Source organism: Aythya marila (genome assembly GCF_965140915.1).
Source record: "Aythya marila genome assembly, chromosome: 6".
NCBI lineage: Eukaryota > Metazoa > Chordata > Aves > Anseriformes > Anatidae > Aythya > Aythya marila.
Window position 1 is genome coordinate 31,679,569 of NC_139047.1, and position 21,815 is coordinate 31,701,383.

Here is a 21,815-nt window from a genome sequence, read left to right on the forward strand (position 1 = left end):
TTCCTGTCCTGAATCTTGCCGTTTGAAGCAGCGCTAATAACAGCACTCAACAAATCGCTTCGGTGCAGGTAATTCAACTTTGAAGGCATCCTTTGAATCTCTCTGCATGTTTGTCTTCTGGTGAAATGGCAGAAGCCTGCCATGAGGGCTTGCTGTAAATAGAAGTTTGAGTGGTTTTGGCAGAGCAGTTGGGGAGCGCCGCTCAGTCAGTGCTTGGCAGAGCTGTGCTTATTTTGCCAATGTCATATGGGTGACCGGGAGTGGGGAGAAGGTGATAAATGCCACTTGCTTTCTGTTCAGTCATCTTTGCCCTCAAGGAAAGCTAGGCAAGAATTGCCTCAACTTGGTAAATAGAGATAAAAAATCAAATAGCAGACCTGACTGACTGCATTTGTCAGCTGAATTCTTTCACCCCTTTGCAATTCAAACCAGGGCAGTTCTCATGGCCACTCTTGGAATTTGCGACAATAGCTTCTACCTTTTCAAAAACCGTACCGAAACCCCAACAGGACCACAGCTGTTTCCAAGATCACCATTGTTAGAAGAGGCAAAGGAAGAAAACTTTGATGCTGCCACTATCGCTGAAGAATACCTGAGCAATGGGTATACAATCACAGTGGAAGGAGGAGCTCAGATGTACTTTATATTCTCAGCGTCCATCATCAACAGAAAGACTTTGAACCTTAGTAAACTCTAGGTACAGTGACGTTGTATTTCAAACCCATAGTCTGTGTTGAAGGACGGTATTCAACCTTCATCTTACAAAGCTGAATATCCTCCTAGCTTCAACAGCAGAAGAAATACAAAACATCTGAAACTCACCCGCCTGGCCTAGCATTGGAAGGGAGCCACGTGGAAAATGAGAGGCTACATTTAAGGTAGAAATAGCAGCTTAAAAATATTGGTGTGGAAAGAAACACAAATGACTGTGGCCAGAAACCCAAGGAAGAGCATAATGTTTTGGCCCATTTTGCCTTGCAAAATAACTTTGGTGCTACACAGGATATAGACGAACAGATGTGCTTCAAGAACTGCTGATCCACAGCCAAGTCCCGGTCTCGGATACATACACAAGACTCCCAGCACAGTCCATGGGATTTAATCATGTGTATCTGAGCACGGAGGTATCCCTCAAGGGTGCGGTGTTAAAGCATGCTTGATCTTTGGAGGGTTGCTCTCCTGTGCTGTGGTGGGCTCAACTTCACTACCTGCATCTCCTGAGTTAAGCCACTTCCTCCGTTACTTGCTGAGGTGCTAACGTGCTGATGCAAGTGTTTGCTTAAATGCCACTGCCTCCATTTTCTCTGAACTTCCAGCTGAACCTAGGTAGAAAGATCACAAAATACTTGGTTCAGCTAGTTTATCTTGGAGCCCAGCATTGCAGAGAGCAGTATAACAGGAAAAGGAGAGATGGTTACCTTTGCCAAGGTCTGGATTTATTTATTTAACCCCCAGTTTAAGGGATTAGGGTAAGGCCTGTTTCTTGTTACTTCTAGTGATACGGCTGTTGCAGCTACACAATTTTCTGTGAACCTGTTTTTCTGTTTAATTGATGTTGAAACTGTTTGTGTAGACTAGCTGGCCTTAGTGTCTGGTTTGGATTTGTCAAAGATTTTTATTTTTTTAATTAAAATGGGACATTTTGACACAAAGGTGAAAAAAATGCGGATTTTCTTTTCAAAACAACTTTGTTTTTCTGAAATCCTGTTAAAGCACCATCCAACATTTTTTCAAACCCATTCTCCCTTTCAAATCAACTTTCCTTCCAAACTTAGGAACTAACAGTTTGGGTTCTTTTCTTTCCCTCCAATAACCTCAGGATCTCACAAGTCTGGATAACATTTCGCCTTGCCTCTACCAGCAGCAGTATTTTAGAGTGCCAGTTCTAGCCCAGGAGCCTGGGAGTTATAGGACCACAAAGGCAACAGACCTTCTTCCAAAAGCTTTACCTTATGAGAGTCCTAATAAATTTGGACTCGCTACAGCATTTGCTAAATTCCCTCCTAAGGATCAAGCAACAAAAACAGACACAGGATGACAGATCATACCATCATACATCAGAATCAGGTTCTGATTTTCAGTGTGACTGTGTGCGGGATGGTTCTCCCACCCTCCACTCCCAGACAGTAATAATGCTATCTGATTTAGGAAAGGGTTGCAGTAGATGAGAGATGAAGTTCGCATCTGGCATATGATTACTTAGGTTTGCCAGGTCTAGGAGGTATTTCAGGAGTGACGATAAGTAGCTGGGAAGAAAACTGTCAGATAAAACATGTAATTCATTGGAGAAAACATACCCTACTAATTAATGAGATATACGTGAGCAATAAAAAAGAATGTTATCTACACAAAACTCACCTCACCATTAAGAAAACAATAAAGTACAGCCACGAAAAAACCCTGAAAGATAAAAAGAACCATAGTCACAGAATTAGAACCGCAGTTCCAGCTTTTAAATTCAGATGATATATCTCAAAGGAAATCAGACAACTTGTTATTGCCACTGGGCCTCTGTGCAGAGCTACACGTTATACCTCATATTACTTAAAGAAAAGAGTAGCATGTCAACGATTACCTGGAACGATCCAAGAGCCAGTTCAAAAAACAGCTGAATTTCCATTGTGCCACTACTTGTGTCTTCAGGGAAGAAAGCAAAGATGATGTAGTGAACCCCAAAGAGCGGAATGAGGAGGAGCGTCGACTTGGCAAGCTTCCTGGGAGTGGAAACAAAGGGGAAAACCAGTGTAGAAGGGGCAAGAGGAGCCTGGTGGGTTGATGTGGTATAAAGTCATGGTGTGCAGGACGTACTTGTACTGGTTGAAATCGTTGCTCCGTCTTTCAGGTGAGCTGAGCTTCTTCATCAGGATTCTTAAAATGTTGATGAAAAGAATGAAATTAATCTGAAAGTAAAAAGAAAGAAATAAAAAGAAAATGAAGGATATGGGAAAAAAAAAAAAAAAGCAAACAACAAAAGTGTCCCATAACCAAAAGCGAGTTGCCAGGTCTCAGTGGAGTCAGTTAGGGGTGTTTTGGCTGAGCAGGCAGAACTGAGGGGCTGGGGCTGGTCTGTGGGTTTGCAGCTCTCCCTGTCCCCATCCCTGTCCCCTAACCTGTCCCATGCCTCTCCAGCCTGCCCAGCCACTCAGGGCTTGGGAACTGCCTGGTTTTCCCAGAGTTTGCTAGCTATGGTCAGGGCTTTTTAATGGGAGAAATCACTGAAGTGCAAAGGGACCAGGAAAGGCCTTGGGGAGCCCCTGTGTGTGCTGGGGGATGAGGCCACAGGCCCTGCTTTGGCTGTCAACACCACCTGCGAGCACCCTTTGCTCCCTGCTGAAAACACCAGAATGGTTTCAGATGGCGGAGGCAAAGCCATTAACAGTGGGATTAGGGGAGAGCTGGGACAGTTCTTCCTTCTTCAAACCCCCCTCTCTGAGGGTGGATCCCACATAAAAATGCTGATCTACCGCTGCGTTTGAGCGCAGGTGAAGCAATGGCTGCTTCTGTGGGCTCGAGCCCCTGACACAGAGCAGGAGCAGCAGTGGAGGCCATGCCCGCTCCCACAGCAGCACCCAGCCACCCTTGGCCTTATCTGCACCACAATGGGGCAGGCAGCACCTGGCTGCATGCCCACAGCACCTTTTCACAAGCTCCCATGCCAGGCCTTCAACCCTTCCCTATGTGTATTGACACATACAAGCGCCATTACAGGCATGCAACCGCCTCATGGCAGCCTGTGCCTGCAGGGCTCCAGGGTGGTGGGTTTGGTGGGTTTCCTCAGGAGACAGGGATCAACATCGGATGGGACAGACACAGGGTGTCCCTGGGGCAGGGGGCTCCCAAAATTAGTGGGTGAGGAGGAAGCAAGCGTGGCTGTGTGGTCTGGGCTGGAGAGGGAGGGTGGGAAAGGCTGAAAGTTTGGGAGCTGGAGGTGAGGGAAGGAGCAGAGCTGTGAGGAGCTGGGGTGGGGAGTGTGAAGGAAAGGCAGTGAGATACGGTAGGAGTCTTGGGGGAAAAGGGGGCTCAGGTCTGAGGATTCTGGTGGTTTTTTAACCCAGCGGGTCAGACCTAAGCCCTGTAGGCGGTGCAAGACTTTTTGCTGATGAAAATCCACTGGGAATGGGAGGACTGTGGGACTCCCGCTGGGAGGAATTGCCAGTGGGCAGCACAGCCAGCGTGTTAGTCTGGGAGGACAAAGGAGCTTATCAGTGTTGATTTTCTGCCCTTTGAACTGCTAAGGACTGTGTGCTGTGAGGAATAAAGAGATTAGATCTGAATTCTCAAGGACTGGCTGTTTGTTTGCATCTGTAGCTATGGGCTTGAGAAAAGCCTCTGTTAGGTAAGGAGGCAGGGCCTTGCAGACGGCTCCCGCCTGAGGCAGCTGGCTAGATGTGATCAGGGTTTCAAGGGGACAGTGGGTGGCCCTTAAAAGATAAACGAAGACTGTGATTTTCACCTTGCAGAACTTCTGGGCCTTGTTGGAATTTAAATATTGCTGAGCAGCTCCTTTTCATTAGGGAAAATAAATGCTGTGGCCTCGTTGATCCTGAATCACTTTGTGTGGTCTTCTGTTTGTCTTGTGGGGGTGAAGTGGTAAAAGGGAGCAGGGTTTAAACCACCACCTATGCTTGGGTTTCCAAGAGAGTGTGCGAGTGCTGCAGTTTGTGATTTGTAAACATAATGGAGCCTACTGGCAACACGAATACCTCAGTTTCTGCATTCTTACCCAGTGTCAGCAGGTCACTTGAGAGTAGCTAGCAGCTCACGTGGTTCTCTAGTAAGGCTTCAAATTAACCACTGCAGACCCCCAGGGCCCACACTTGGGCAGAACTATCTCCATGAAGCAGCTGCAGCCCCTTGGTACCTTAAAACTATAAAGGTGAGCACCAGCAAATGCTCAAACCCTAGGTGTTGAATATTATTTGTGCCAAAGTGTTAACATCTCCTCTGCCCTGTACTGGGCAGGTTCACACTGAGTTTCAATCCCTACGTCTCATTTCAGTGAGCAATGCCTTAATAGCCTAATTGCAGTCTACTAACAGACGGTGCATGAAGCCTGTGAGCTGCTCTCATTGCTCAAAACAAAAGCTAATGATCATGTAAGGCAAGTTGTTTTTGGCTTTGCTAAGAGGGGCAGTGACCGTGAGACACAAAGGCTATTGTACTGAAATGTACAGCCACTTGGTTTCTCCTCTGGAGCCTTTCTTGAAACAGTCCAAAACAAGCTTCCACAAGCCAGCCAAATTCGTATGAAATCAACAGGATGTGGAAACCTGATCTTCTTCAGGCTCTTGCTTCTTGGGAGGACACTCTAGCTTTCCTTGCAACTTAGCTTTGGGGCATTAGTTACTGACAAAATCATGCTGAGCAGAAGTTGCTTAAGCAGTAATTCATGTGTCATGCCAGTTCAGGCACATGTCTAAGATCAGTTCATTAACACACTTTAAAGCATGTTGAGTAGATGATCTCTGACTTCACAATATTTGAAAATACAGTTTGAATGTGCTTGTCCCAGAAAAGACTTACAAAAATAGACAAAACTACAGGGCCTTTAATGATCCACCAGGTATTGGCATTAGTGTTAATGTCCCAACACCTGCAAAAATAGAAGAGAAGGTGCATTCAGTTATCAAAGCACTAGTGTCTTTTCAAAGGGATTTAGTCTGTTTTGTACTTTGGATGGGCCCCCATTCCCTCTTCTACAGAATTAATTTCCTGTTCCCACTTAGCTGGTGCAACATTTTGGGAAACCCCTGACAGAAAACTGTTCACCTCCACTGGACAAAAGTATATCCTGCCCTTGAGTTACATCCACTTTTCAAAATTTTGCAAGGGAGAAGAGAAAGGAACAAAGCTTTACTGATCAAATGCAGGTGTTTATAACATCATGGGCAGAATTCGCTCTTGAAGGACATCTTCCACCCTTGAAAATAGTCAAATTAAAATTGAGGCTCTCTCAGCTTGTTCAGCTGGATGTTTCTTCCCTGCCTATGCTGGGAACCTATGCTGGCTTGCACCACAGTTGAAATGCAGTTGATTTGCTTGGCTGTCAGTGGTTAGGAATGAGCAGGAAATCCCTGCAGCAGCCTGCACAACTCCACTCCCCCCTCCAAATAACTTACCCGGTGTTTTCATGGAGTTGCCTTGCAGTGGCCCACGCAGCCACAAAGACACTCGGGGCACCTGCAATTGGAAAAGCCAGTTACTGCTCTACAAATCCATCCCAGAGGCACAACAAAGTGACAATTATGCACATGAAGAGGAGAGCCGTTACCCCATCCAAGGGTGATGAACCACCAGAAGAACTTCCTTTCTGAGAAGAAGGAAATTACCAGGAGAGCGTGGAGGTACAGTCCCTCCACGAGAAGCCAGCTGTAGTTAGACATAATGCAATACTGAAAGAAGACCATGGTAAGCTTGCATCCAGCCTGAGGAAACAGAGGATAATTAACTTCTGCTTCTGTTTGTATCTCTTTTCAAACAGAGTTTAAAGCACTGAACATGGCTTCCAGTGCCCTGCCCCCCAATATTTACAAGATGTTTTGCTGCCAATACAAACAACAAAGAAAAATTTTTATATTTCAAAGTTCAATGTGTTCTTATATTCTATCTGTGAGCCCCATTACCAGGATCTAAAATCCACATAAGAATCTCCACCCTGGTGGTGTGTCCCATGTCTATGGACTCTGACACCTGCATTTAGGTGCCTCTGCGTTCATGTGCTGAACTCCTGGTCTCTTCTGTAGCAATCTAGTCAATGCAGTCAAGCTGATGAATGCAGACACCTATTTTAGACCTGCCTGGGTACCCTCTGTGTCAATACTTGAGGGGACTGTAGATGCCTGCATATGGGTATCTATAGCTGCACCTCTGTTTCTACGTGTTTCATCCAGCCTGGGCCCCTTTTTACATCCTCATACCTCCTTCACTCATGCAGAATCTTCCCAAAACAGGGAAATCTCAGCCTGGAACAACTAACGCATGGAGTTGAGCAACAGAGAAGGGACAGGGCATACTTTTCCCCTCCCATACCCTGGTATGACAAATAGAAACCTAGGATGAAGATTTTCTTCCCTGCACACTAACTATGGCTGGGATCCTGCTGGGAAGCTGAAGTGTGGAATAAGCTGGAAGGCAAAGGGTTACCGTGTGTGCCTCACAGTAGTTTGTGTCTTCAGAGGAGAACAAAACAGCATCTTTGATGAAGTTAGATGAGGCTCGCAAAATGAAGGATGTGAAGAGATGCATGTGGATATAGTTCCTCGTACAGCGAAGTCTTCTGCAAGGAAAAGAGAGAGCTTCTATGAAGTTACATTCCTAGACAAAGCAGGAAGCTTGTGGCTGTAACCACCAGGTTTCAATCCTTATTAATGCTGAACTGACAACTTAAGAACACTGTTTTTCTGACTGTGAAAGGAAGACTAATGGATTTCCAAAGAGGAATACTCTAGAGAAGACCTTGAAAAGCAGAAGTCACATCTGCTACACTCAGGTACTAAAAATAGCTGAATGTTGCCAGAAGAACTGAGATTTCAAGCCAATATGCTTGGTTTAGCTCCCATCTCTCCTTCCCAGGGCATCATGAAGCCAAGGAGCTGTGTTTATCCACGCTGAGGTCGATTTCCTTGGTTTGTCTCAACAGTGCATTTGTGCCTGCAGTGTTTTCTGTATTATGTCTCCAGATAATTCAAGCTAGGAGGCCTTGCAGCCTCATGACTAGTCTGTGGAGTAGTTGGGGTTCCTCTGACCAGAGGTGCCTCCCTGATATTTACTGTAAGGGAGATGCATTTCACTGAATAAGCAGCAAAGTGCAAATTCCAGGTTATAAAGCTGTATGAAGATAAACCTACTGTCAGGTCACTGCTGTAAGCCTGCAACACCTCTCTAGAAGTCAATGCACTGGTTCTTAGAGCATAGTTTTAGCCACAGTCTTGGGTGGGGCAAAAAACACTAGGAGGAAAGACACTCTGTCCCAGGGACACCAAAATCATGGCAAAATCATAGCAGCGAGATGGTGCAAACTCCAGTCTGCAAAATAGCATAAACTATATTTTGGAAAGGACAGGAGTGCACAATATGAGGAACAGCCCTGACATTTTCTGTGAGACAGGACTCAGCTCATTTTCCATCACTGATTTACGTGAAAGTTTTCAGAAATACTGCAATGTTTAACTTGCCCTGAAAGCCAACAGAAGGGTCTGTGTCAGCTGAGATGACCAGACGTCCTGCCCAAAGGCAACCCAGCGATGCTTCTCCTCACCTTAAAGAGGCCAGGACCACTAAGGCTATTGTCAGCGTCACAAGGGAGGTGCAGTATCCAATGGTGTACATGGTCTTCAGGGTCATGAAATAGGCTTGCTGCAGGGGAACAGATATACACATCTTTACCTTTCACTATCTGGTAGCCCATACCAAATGAAGGCTATCCCTTATTTCTTATCAAGTAGATTTTCTTGTAAAATCAGCTGTGGAAGTTTTAGACTGAGCAAAACTCACTGCGAAAGCATTTGTGCTGAAGAACACTTACACCCACAATCCCACCTGGGGTAGATCACATTATTCAGTCTCTCCTTAATAGATTGAGCACGTCCCTTCCCAGAGCCCCAGAGCTGCAGATTTGTGGTCACAGGCACTTGGACTCACTCTTTTCTCATTTGTGGTGTCATTGACGTTGTAGCCACAAGCAATATCTGGTCTTGGATACGGGTCTGACCAACCCTCGCTGGTACAGTTTCGGTAGACAAAACCTGTATGGTTACAACAACAAAAGAGACAAAACCAGGTGTAACTATTTCCAATCATATCGTTGTTCTCCTTACCATCACCAACATGAAGGGTTCCTCCAAGAGCAAGGAGAACATTTTTTCCCCAGGCAGTGTACTCAGCATAGCTGGAGGTGAAATGCAGCTGAGCTGATTGTGTTGATACTTGCCCAGTGTATTTGTGTGGGTCATAATATTGTTTGCCAGCTCAGGGATGACTGTGACGGATGTGTTTTTATTAATTGCAACATAAATAATACTGTTCGGTACATCTGGTGTTTCTTGGCCAGAGTTCCAAGATCAGCAAACATATGACTTGTTCGGTCATGGATTCATACTCCATGCAAGCCTGATACTTTCTTGGACATTCTCACCACCTCAGGGTTGTACTGTGGTTTGTCACAGTCTGAGGAGAACACAAAACGTTAGATGGGCACAGCTTTTTGGGGAGACTTAAATGGAAACTAAAAGGCTTGTATCCACAGCCAAGGCCAGGCATTGTCTTATGCAGTTGATTTCCTTGCTTACTTGGAAATCAGAGGCCAGGATGGGAATTCCCTCACTTAAGTTAGACTTCTGAAAGCAAAATGCTTGAGTTTAAGTGTGTCCCTTGCAGCCATCTTTCTAGTCAGTGGAGGAAAAAGAGCCATTTGAAGAAAACATCTCATTTTCAGACAGACATCTGCACAGGGCAGTTTGTCTGACCTACTTCTATTCGGACATCTGACTCCTCAAGCTGGGTGAGGTGGGTCACCACCAAGCTGCACGTGGTTAAACAGGACAGGTTTGAATACGCCCACATTCGTGTCCAGCACCAACACACCTTGCAATCTCACCCGAAGAAAATGGCCCCAGCAGGCAGGTAGGCTACGGGCTGAAGAGAAGAGAAACTTCCACAAAGAAATAAAGCCACTGCCTGCTGTCCTAATCACATGCATCTGTTCAGTCGGAGCCACCCTTCAGAAATAGGGCGTAAAACCCTGGCTCTGCTGCAGTAATAGCTGTACTTGCAAGGACTTAGGACCTGAAATCAGCAGTCCTTAGTGGAAGCCTTGACAGCAGGCACCATAAAAGTCTATTCCTGTCTACGCATTTAGCCACAGGGACTCTAGGGCATCCAGTTTCTGCAAAACATCCCTGCAGCGCTGAGGGAACAGGGGAAGATGCATATGCAGCAGTGTTTGGCACTGGTTTATGCTTTTGGGAGCCCTGCTGGGACTGTCAGGACAGTCAGGGCTCCTGCTACCTCCGGGTTAATTCTGGAGACCTCCGAGCATGTCCACACTTGGTTTGCCCTCAGCTCTGTAAAACAGCAAGGCACAGCAAACATGCTGAGATCTCCAAGTGGGGAGAGCTCTGGGTGTGTCCATACCCGACTATTATTCTGATGCTTTTATGAACATTTTGTTCCAGCTTAGCATCTTTGGAAGGGCTGGGCTTGTTTTTTAAGCCAGGTTTTCTGTACGCTGCTGCAGCACAGCAACAACAAAAGGAAGAGAAAGAGCTCTCCCCGGCCAACCATGGGTCTCTCTGTCCAGCACAGGGCCACCAAGCTGACCAAGGGACTGCAGCACCTATGAGGAGAGGCTGAGACAGCTGGGACTGTTCAGCCTGGAGAAGGGGATGCTCAGAGGGATCCCATCAGTGTCTGTAAATACCTGAAGGAGTGTGCAAAGAGGATGGAGCCAGGCTCTTTCAGTGGTGCCCAGGGACAGGAGAAGAGGCAATGGGCACAAACTGGAACACAGGAGGTTCCCTCTGAACATCAGGGAGCGCTTTGTGCTGTGCAGGTGACCAAGCAATGGCACGGGTTGCCCAGAGAGGTTCTGGAGTCTCCTTCTTGGAGATCTTCATATGCATCTGAACATGGTCCTGGACAACCTGCTCTAGGTGGCCCTACTTGAGCAGGGGCTTGCACAAGGTCACCTCCAGAGGTCCTTTCCAACCTCAGCTGCTCTGTGATTCTGTGATCCTGCCTTGGCACTGAGCAAGTGAGAGGTATGGTGGCAAATGTTCTACTTCAGCTTCAATTAAAGACCCATGTACTGGGAGCAGAGTGTCATGCTTGTAAACAGGTCCAGAACTGGGCATCGCCTAAGGATGTCAAAGTTGATCAGACAAGGAGAGGTGAAGTTCTGTGCTGGTGTCTGCTTGCAATTGCATTACAAGCAAACCATACGAGATTATGCAGGGCTTATTATATGGATGGACATAAGCACAATTTTAACAATGCTGCTTTTATGATAAAATACATTCTGGGGAAACTGCAGCATGCCCCACTCAGAGCAGACTCAGGGGCTGCAGCCCATCTAATGTTGGGTGCCTTGGAGGACTTCAGGGATAAGAGGGAACAATGTCTGAAGGGAGGGCTGTGGGACTGGGGCCGTTTCATGCAGCTTCCTCCTCTGCCTCTGACTCCCCACAGACATCACACCTTTCCCCATTTCTTGCCTGTGGGTTGTGAACTTCTGGTATGTTACTTGGTTTCAGATTGTTTTGTTTCTTTGGTCTGTTATGTGAGGAGAGGCCAGACAGTCTGGGCTGCAAATACAAGTCTGGATGTCAGCACAAAGCTCGGCCTCACAGAGACCAGCATTTGGGTTCAGAGCTATCTGCATCCCTGCACATATGGGTCTTTGGCATTTGTGGCTGCCCATCTCTTTTGTAAGTGGCAAGGAAATAAAATTTTTGCTTTTCTTTCAAACAAAATGATATTTGTTTTTCTTTTTGCAAAATTGCTGAAAACAGGGCAACAACTGTAGCGGTAATTAAATGCATGAGTCAAAAGCCAGCCACAGTGCAAAATCAGAGAAGAATGTGGCTATGAGAATGAGAATAAACTATTGCTGACTTGTACCCAAAATGCCAGATGAAGAGACTGAAATAAGCTGTAAATGCCAATGAACCATGTCTTGGGTTTCTGTTTTGAACACTGTCACTTTGATTAGTGCTTATCAGAAGTGGCTCAGCTCTCAGCTTCTCAGTAAGGAGGGCAACCAAAGTTTAAAGCTGTTAGACTATCTATCTCCAAGATAATGCAATGCACATTTGATATGTAATTTATGACCTTTGGATGTACAAACTCCTCTTTTTCTGCCTGGCCGGTGCTGGCTGCGAGGGCAGAGGCAGGGAGCAGTTCCCTCTAGTGGCTGCACCAGCAGGGATTTCCTTTAGCACACAGTAAGGCTCGGTACCACTGTGCTGAAATTTGTGAGCACATGCCCGACAGATGATTTTCTCAGTGATCTGTGTCTTTATATAGTTTTTCTTCTACCTTCAGACGAGATTATAGGACTCAATGGGCAGCTACTGTTTCTGTGTACAGAAAGCAGCATGGTATTTCTTTCAATGCATATGGTTCGCGTCTGATTTTATTTAAAGAGAACTAAATGCTTTTCTTCCTACTTATCTAATCCTTAGTAGACAATCTAATACTTTGCCTCCTGTTCCTCCCTCCATAAAATCAATCTGTCTGCTTTTCTGTGAGTATCAGGTCTCATTAATCCATGTCCTATAACCAAAGAAAGGAGAGCCCTCTTCTGATTCAAATCATTAACTCACCAAAGAGAAATGTAAGCACATTTCTCAGGCATTGTTAAAAAGTCAAAATTAACAGAAAGCAGGCAGAAACTACTACTTAATGGCTCACAATTACTGTAATATATTGGGAATAAATGTCACTTCATTTCTAGCTGAGAAATCTCAAAGAATGGGCAACAAATGTTGCTTGAACTCATATCTTTTTGAGTAAGGGATTTGGTGAGCCATGGGACTAATGAAGCTTGAGTTCTTGTGCATTTGTGCTGCATCCTTGCGTGGAGACCGTCACACATTATGGGTGAACCCCCTTAATTTCCACTTGATGGAGGCACAAAAGGGGTTCTTTCCCTTACCTGGTTGGTTGTTTTTGCCAAAACTTGCGTGAGATTAATGCTGTGTGAACTTTTGCCCTCTTGTCAAGCTTGGCTGAGATCAGCCGCCTAAGAATTATTAGAAGGGGAAAGACAGGCGGAAATACATAAACAGAGACTGTGTGAAGAAAACTCTTTCCCTCAAGAAACCGTGTTAAATCTGCTTTTCAGGATAGCATTTATTTCCTGCACTTTTCTCTGCCTGTCTAAGAGAAATAAACTCTTAAACCATCTTGCTACTTTAATTCCAGGCTTTCCCACGTTTAGATTAGTGATGGAAATGGAGCTGCTAAGTGGCCGTTGGTCTTTAAAAGAAGCAGGGCCAAATTTTCCTTCAAGTTCAGACCTGACGGTGACATTTTTGTAAACACCATGTTTAACAAAAGACATCTCAGCAAGAAAAGAGTGTTTTTAGCGTTACCTTTTTTCCCAGTCAGCATCTGGAAGAATTTGGGGCAGGGAGCATCGACAGTCTGTCCCACAGCTGATGAAGGCCAGCAGCTCATGTTATCCCACATTCCAGCACATCTGCCTGGGGGCAGCAAGGAAACACCATCAAACTTCTCCCAGCGAGGACACACCATGCAACACCTCCCAGCAATGCAACACCGTGAAACATCTACCAGAAATGCAACAGCACGCAACATCTCCCAAGGACCAAGGCAGCTATGGGAACAGAGATACTCAGTACCCTGAAAAGCAAGCTGGATGAGACAGAACAAGTCCTGCTGAGACCTATCGAGACCTAGATGGGACAGAACAGGTCCTCCTGGCTTCACGCCATCCCCTTGCAGGCTCCAGACCCATCCCACTCAGGTCCTTGACTGCACTGGTCTCTACCAGCTGGACAGAGAAAGTTGGGCCATGGGGAGCCTTGCACCAGGCCCTTGGTTACCAGTTTGTCTTCTGGTAACTAGTGAATAGCCCTGGAAAGATGAAGGAAACCAGATGTCAAAAATTTAGCTCACTTTTCAACCCTTCTAAAGCTTCCACTTTGAATCAGCCTGATGTTTTCCTTACATAATCCTTGTGTAAACACAAAAAGGCACAACGTGACTAGGAGTTTAAACAGCTTCAGAATGATACTGGGGAAAGGGCAGAGAGGAACAGCATTGTACAAGCATAAATACTCTGCCTCTAATTCATCTCTTTCATTATGTCCAGACAGTGCTGGAGTGAATAACAACAATAAACCACGGACTGGGTTCAGCTGCGGGTATCAATGGCTCTTCTGCTGTCGGAGAGCAAAATTTCACTGAGCTCTTCCCCAAGGCTGTGAAGGGAAGATCACCACATTTACAGGCCAGGGGAAAATGTAAATCCTCTGTTCATTTGTGCCATTTCTTTAAGGACGTGAGGGTGCAGCAGAGACAGCACTGTGGCAGCTTGTCCCTTGCTTTGCCTTTCTTCCTGCTCCTCCACTTGGTGCTGCCTGCCCACACCAGGCAAAGCTTCTGGGGCAGCAGGTGCAGGAGGGATGGGGTATGGAGGGTTAGCAACACCCTGCAAAGCCCCTGCTCTGTTTCCCTGTATGGTACACCAAGGGCAGGCACTGGATCCCCAGAGCTTTGTTTCTCTTCTTCAGACTGAAGTCCCTGTATAGGATTTTCTCCATGCAGACCTCGGACATGCAGATAAAAAAAAAGGATGGAGAAATGTGTATAATAAAAGCATTATTTCCTGGAATAAAAGCATAATTCTATAATTCACCAAGGTAACAAACCCTCCTTCAGTAAAGACTAGCAGAAGGAAATTCCTGTGCTCTCTCTTCAGAAGCCATTACCTGGGGACAGCTGGGCATCTTCCACCTCTTTATTTTGGGAGGGGTTCACTGTCAGGAGAAGATGTGTTTGCAGAGCTACAGCAACGGAGAGGGGCTTAGTCACTCTGGCCACTTCCAGCTTAAAGCTTTTTGCTACGTGGGTAGCCCCAAGCTCCTGCCAGTGTGACTTGTTTGATCTGTTTTGCAGAGGTTAAAGAGGCATTTTGATGGCCACTGGAAATGCTTTCTCAAAGGTTTAACATGGAGCTATAGTTTTAACTTGTTTCTTTGGGGAGAAAGGCACAGAGAGTAGGGATGTCCTGTATTAAAGTATCTAGGGGGATGTTTAACATTTGGATCCAACTTAATCCAACTAGATTAAGTTTCTTTTTATATTCGATGAGTCAGATCTGCATTCCGGAATATCTGCCAGCCTGCCACGAAGTACCCTGTAACTTCAGCTATATGGGCGTAATGCCCCAGGGCAGTCTCACACCCATCAGGCTGAAAGGGAAAACACAAAGACAGAGAAAAAGGCTAGGCATGCTACGAAAACAGGCAATAGATCTATATCTAATAGGAGCAAGGAAGATCTTCAGGTACTCATTGTTTTTGAAGGCAAATACAGCTGAGTAACTTTGTACTTAGTGGGCTGACTTTATAAAAATATCCTTGTCTAAGGTGAGAATAACTCCAAATCCTCTCCAATTCACAACATTTTGTTGCTGATGTGCTCTCTAGCTGTGAAGACTGCAAACCACTGACCTTGAAGTCTCATATGATTACCTTTTGCCATCACAGTAAGGTTGAATCCTGCTCTCAGAGCCTTGCAACACATCTTACCTGTTTTTCTGCTCCTCACTGAGAGGCACGCATGGGGTGCATGCCTCCTGTGGGAAGGAACGTGGGGGTACTGAGGCCACTCGGCTGACCTGAGAATGGTTTTCGCCTTGCACATTCCCCCATCCTTTACCTGATGTCAGGAGCAGATCATTTTCAGGTGTCCTGTTCCTCGCCTCCAGGGACAGAGTCTCAGCACAGTTTTCTTCCTCCTTTTTCAGGACGCTCAGGAGGTCACAGATAAGTGGGGCAGCCCTGATCTGCAAATTTGAAAAGCAGTACAATCACTTTTCCTCTTAAAACGTGCGCTCCCTCAACAGGATTCGCCCCCCTTGTCCTCACATTTTCCATGCAATGCCGTCAATTGATTGTGGAGCGTATTTCCTTGAAATACAGTCAATTTTCTTAATTAAGTCTGCGTTTTTATGATAGCAGTAGGCAACCACAGATTCAGCTCCTGTCTGCTCCCATTTGCTGAGGTTGTTATTGAGAGAAATGAGGCTGTTATTCTGCTAAATAAAGTACCTGAGCATGCTGCTGTTCCCCAAACCTGCAGAAGCATCCAGGGCACTGCTGGATGCTCCTGGAGCAACAGAGAATTAATTATCCACCTCTGGCAGTATCAAACCGCAGACCCTTGCAGTTTGTTTCCCTGGATGACATTTACTTGCATGGCTGGCCCAAATATGTCCACTGGCTGCAGACCACCCAAGCCTGTTTCACTGCTACCGATCACGGAGCTGCAGGAGCCAAGCTGACTGCTAGCAGAGTCTCAGGGAATTTTTTTGTGAGGAAACCAATCGTAAATTGGCCCGAGCACACCATGCCACATTCCTCTTTCTCCATCCTCCTTTTTCACAAGGAAGGGTTGAAATGTTAGTCTTAACTCGGTCCTGAAGCAGCAATTAAATGTTCGGTTAATGTTTTATGTAGGTGGGCCAAAATGAATGTACAAAACAGCTATCCACCATTAACATGGCATGTATTAAAAACCAGTGCAAAATGATTTGTAGGACAAGATCCCAGTCTTAATATCTTACAGTATGTTTATTGAAAACTGTCCTCAGAGCCTGGGATGTTTCAGCTTTCAGGCAGTATCCAGAAAGTCACCCTGAATCACTGTGGGACGCTCTTCCAGGCACATCAGGCACCCCTAACATCTGTATTTGTCCAAATCAAAACCCATAAATCTGATTTCCAGCTGTAACAGACCTGCATGGTCCCCAGTGAGTGGAAAAAAGTACTTTCGCTATTTTTGCCTTGTTCCATCATTTATGACAATCAAAGTATTGAATACAGCCAGGTTCCCATTATAACAAAATAACAACAACAAAACTTTATAAATTCCCATTATAGAAATTGTATGTAGATATATACATACAAGTGTATATATACATGCATACTTAAAAGACTAAAAACAAGTCATCGGGTTGTATTATTTGAAATTTTTATAAACAGTTTGTTTTAATACATTTTGAGTGGGAAGAGGTAACCCGACAGCATCATGTTACTGCTCAACCTAACCAATCGTGTAGAATTGCTGATCACATTCTGATTAGTTTTAGGAAAAAAAGAAAAATCAGACCAAATTCACATTTTTTTTTCAGCTGGAAGTATTTGGGGTATTGCATTTCTGAACAAAGTTTGATATTTTCAGCAGTGTTTTGTGCCTTGTCTAATTGGTATATTCTATTTTACTGCACCATCTTTCTCCTTCGTCGTTGTGCATCCTGAAATAAAGAAACTTAAAACCATTCATTTGTGCATGATGTAATGAATTTTCTTGAATCACTCATGCAAAGAATTCAGATTAAATAAACTATTCTCTGATACCAGGATTTAGATACATTAAATCCATTTAATCTTTGAAAAGTTGGAAATGTCCAGCTGGAGTAACACGGCTAAAGAAAGGTAACTGCATTGAGTAGTTTCAGTTGTTAGCTGAAGACTGAATTTGATCATTGTGTAAATATTGACAGATCTTTCAAAATGTATTATTTATCACTCTCTGTCATTATGTATTTGATTACCAATAGTAAAGCAATTAACTACATTTTCATAATACACAAATACAAATGCAACTGTCCAAAAGTTACCTTGAAATTGTGTTAAAAATCAATATTAGCGTTAAACATTTAAAGCAGCCAACGAAACCTGTTTGGTGTGCATGCGGGTTGCTCATCACAATACTGAATGCATGTAAAAATAAACGTTAGCCACCACCTGAGTGATGATCTCAGTAACGGGAGTATTTTTCACCTTAAAAAAAATATCCTGCGGGTGCTGCTTCCTTTTTAGAAAGGTATGTCCTAAGAGAGCTTTTGTTTCAGAAAGATTTTTAATGCCTGCTTTATTTTCCTTCTAGAATGGGGCTGCATGCTGGTAGCATATCCAGAGCTGAAGACCACCTAGAAAATTATTTTTTTTTTAATAAAATGTTGCTCAAGCAGGAGCATGGTGTAATCAATGCCTCCCCATTACTCTTTGACCCAGCAGAAGGATGTCAACTTTTCTCTCTGGATCAGACACCCCTGTCTGACACCAGACCTGGTGGCAACTGGATTTTAACCCCGGTGAGAGCAGAGAGCCCACAGGTTCTGGCTCAGGCACGTTGCTTCCCACAGCCTGCCTCCCTCCTCTCTGCAAGTCCAACCAGATGGGCCACAACTGTTTGCTGAGCACCCTGAAATGTGCCATTAATGGGCCACCTGGCCCTGCCTCTGCCCTGGCACCTCCACATACGTGTGTGCCTTCCTCATGTGTGTCCCGCTGTTTGCTCGTGTACAGGCACCGCACGTGTCCTGAGGGCACCTTTTACTCCAGAAGGAAAATCCACTCCCGTAGGTGTGGATTCTCCATCTCTTCCTAAATATTTCCCTGAAGCAGCTCCCAGGTTGTCAGATTTTGACAAAGCATCCTCTTACTTTCTACACTTTTTATTTCTTTAAAGAAAATGTAACATATCGAAACCATTCCAAACAGAAATAGTTGTGCTAATTAGATGTCAAGAATGCACAGAAATCTGCAATTTGTGATACTACTGGCACAGCCAACTACATTTCTTAACCTGTGAATGAGTGGATCTAAACACAATTTAATATGAATAGTATTTGCAGCCACAGAATTCCCAGGTGTTTGAATTTGAAAATACGTATTCCTAGTTTAATGAGAGTGCTTAAGGGAGAACAAAGGATGCCAGGCTATATTCTGTAAACAAAATCTGTATTTTGAAGGACTAGAAAGGGAGCAAGTAGAAGGAGGTGGTCTCAGTGGCACCTCGAGTGAAGACATCTATTTACAGAGTCCTTTGGGTAGCACCTAAGAATAAGAAACCCAAATGACAAGAAAATCAGCACAGTCATTTTTTAATTATTGAATGCAATCAAAAGGTAAAGCAATGCAGGCTGCAGTCCCTGTGCAATTAAAATGCCCTGGCAGCGCTCAGGTTTTGTCAGAGTTCAAGCTGAATCCCCTGCTGGGACAGAGTGAATTTCCAAGTGGTTGCAGCAATTCTCCGTATTGACCAAGAGTTCAACCATCTCCCAGCTTCTTACAGCTGAGCTGGGCATATTTCAGTCTTGGTTTTCTGTGTTTTGCAAAATCTGAAACACCCAAGCAGCTCAGAGATCATACCTCAGGCTCAGCTGGGCGCCCGGAGCACAGCAGTGGCCGTCCATCACCTAAACTCCCAGTAAATGGGTAAAGCCAAAAGAAGGGAACCAAAATGTGTGGGGCCAACACCACCTTACACTCCTTCAATCTGAGTCAAGTGAGGCATTGGCAGTGGTGGGCATTCCTGAGGGGATTTTTTGCGTGTGTAAACCAGCAAAGTTTCTCGAAACAGCATCAAGTCCTCCCTCCTTCCTCCCAGCACCGGCTGAGTTTACCAAGGCAGGTTATGCAGCCGGGGAAACTGAGGCACCCAGCATCTGGCTGTCTGGACAACGTCAATTAGTGCAGGAAGCAGCAGAAGCAAGAATAATAATAATAATAATAATAATAAAAAAATATCCTCGCTTATACACAGACATTTTAAAATTACGATGCCACAACTTAACGGCACAGAGATTCAGACACCACGATTCCATGCAATTCGCAATAAATAGCCCCGAGCACCTACCAGGACGGTTGAAATCCAGAAGATGATCACCCAGACAGTCCACATAGTCACTCAGTCTGCTTCCTTCATCCTTCATGCACCAGAGGTCACCAGGCTGTCTGTGTGCTCTCCAGCCTGGCTCTCAGCTCCTTTCACTTCATTCCTTTCCTTCCTTGCTTTTTTTCCTTCCCAGCTTTGACCATCCCGAGTCAACGTTTCTCTCCAGCTGCCGAGCCCCAGAGAGCATCAGCAATGACAGGACCCCCCCGTCCGCCCTCCAAGCTCTCCTCCTCCTCCTCCGCAGTTGCCTCCTGTCCCAAGAATAACAGCACCTCTGTTGAGCATGTTCCTACTATCGTCTGCCTCCCTTCCCGGCTATTACTCACTGCTATCGACGGGTGTCGGGAGGGAAGGATCATTCCTCATGCTCCCATGATAAGGGACCAAGCAGGGCCCCCCGGGTAAGATGTCAGCCCCACAATGGCACGGGTAATCTATCAAGGGGAAATAGTCATTAGCACAGAGCGCAGCCCGGGGAGGACCCAGCCCTGGAATAAGCGCCCTGCTGGGAAACAGGGTTTGAGGAATGCGATCCAGGCTGCCGGCACCGCTCCTGCTCCCGGCGGCTCTGCACGTGCCTCCCACAGCGAGCTCACATCCCCGGGCGCTGGGAATCGGGAGGCTGGCAGAGGGAATTGGGAAGCTGGCACAGCCTGCTGCAGCAGGTCCAGCTTCACACGCCTCCTGCCCAGCCACCGGTGCTGGAGGTGAGCTAGGTTTTGGGGTTAGGCTATCAGAGAAAGGGTGCAAAGAGGATCTGGTCTTTCCACCGCTTCCAAAGGGGGCTCCAAACGCCCCCTGGACTCCAGCCTCTCATCCAGCATCCAGAGAAACAGGCGGTCTGCATGTGGTCCTGATGCTACGGGCTATGAAAGCCTCACATTTGGGTCCTCATGGTACTCCCTGGTGGCAGAGCATGCTTTATTTCTACAGGTTTAGTTTCTGTGGAAAAACTGCTACAAAGGTGTGCTTACCCAGGGCATGGGCACCCAGACACCATGGCAGGCACTCCAAACTGGGCTTCCCAAGTTTACTTGTAGCACAAAAAGGAGCACGGCCTCAAGAAAGAGCTGAAGTTTGCAGAGTGCACTAGTGCCCACTCTCAGAGCACTGCAACCCTCAGCTATGCTAAAGTGTCTCAAATCACCTTTTGCTACCTTTTCCAGTTTACCACCTCCTGTCACTCCAGACATAGGCCAAATGTGACGAGGGGCTCCCTAGGACATCGGGTCTGCTCTCCGGTCTGCTGGGGTGTGCTCTAGAGCTCCTATTTAAGTCAAAGGCTGTGACTGTAAGACATCTAGCTTGTTACCTGTGCACAGAAAATCCCGTCATTGGATTGAGCAAGTCACCTGCCAAGCAGCGTAACAAAGATTTCCTAGAGAGTCTTGTCCCCCTTCCTGTGCCCACTCCAACCACATGAACTCCAGCTCATCTCTCCATGTGCTCCCCAGGACAGCTAAATTGCAGCGCTCTGCTTCCCCTACACACTTCCCTCATCTCTCCCTGTATCCCCAAAGTCACCAAGCTGTGGCTGGAGAAGAGGTACCACGCTATGGCTGTCCTGCCCAGCCAAATTGGCCAAAGGGTTAAACAGATTGTTAAAAGGAGGTATGAGAGGCAGCCAAGCAACGTGATTATAGTAGTCTGAAGAAACCGCATTGGCAGTGCTGCATCATCTCAGTGGGCTGCTAAGTCATTCTCTCTCTTCCTTTGGCTCAAATAAAATTTTATTATTCTGTTGTTATTGACACAGCTTCCCCTGAAAGCCACTGCTCATGCTTGTGTTTGTGGCATCTATGCAGCTTTGCTTCTGAAAGCACTTTTAGATGGGTGTGTGTGTGTGCATTTTCTGATAGAGGCAACGGTTGCCCAGGGGTTTTGAAGAGCCAATACTGGATTTAAACACCAAGAGAGTGAATGAGGACCCAATATTTTGTGACCCTTGCATTATATTTATGTGCAGGCTGAGGGCTCAAAAGACGATGGATATAAGATAAGACCTGGAAAACTCTCACCTGTGCAAACCCTTGCTTGATGTCAGCACTGTGGGAGGGCCACGCTGTGCTGGGAAACCTACAAGCAGTAGCAGACTACAGAGAATTATTATTAGCAGAGAATTATTAGTAGAGATTTATTAGCAAGAACACACAGATCCCAAAACAAGGTGTTGCTCTATTAAACAGAGTAGCATTGCACTTTGCTACATTCATCCCTACCCAGCATATCTATTTTAACTTTGTCACAGCTGGAATTTGTTTCAGTAATCTAAACCAGAAATGAAACACTGGAATTTGTTCATGCAATCTTGAAATACTTCAAATGGTAACTTGAGCAGTGAATAAATTAATTTGCTTTATGTTACTTTGATTATAGGATTATTT

The 21,815-nt window shown here is 45.6% G+C and overlaps 1 protein-coding gene across 1 annotated transcript; it reads right to left on the reverse strand.

Annotated features, from left to right (window-relative positions):
- Positions 1–1,024: 1,024 nt before the first annotated feature.
- Positions 1,025–19,832, reverse strand: SCTR (secretin receptor). Its single transcript, XM_082763331.1, is given in 17 exon segments — positions 1,025–1,322; positions 2,359–2,400; positions 2,576–2,714; positions 2,809–2,900; positions 5,524–5,593; positions 6,120–6,180; positions 6,272–6,425; positions 7,144–7,276; positions 8,258–8,355; positions 8,641–8,744; positions 13,092–13,202; positions 15,406–15,532; positions 19,393–19,444; positions 19,446–19,495; positions 19,498–19,554; positions 19,556–19,682; positions 19,758–19,832. Coding segments are annotated over 16 exon segments (1,530 nt in total). The 5' UTR covers positions 19,619–19,682; positions 19,758–19,832; the 3' UTR covers positions 1,025–1,145.
- Positions 19,833–21,815: the final 1,983 nt, after the last annotated feature.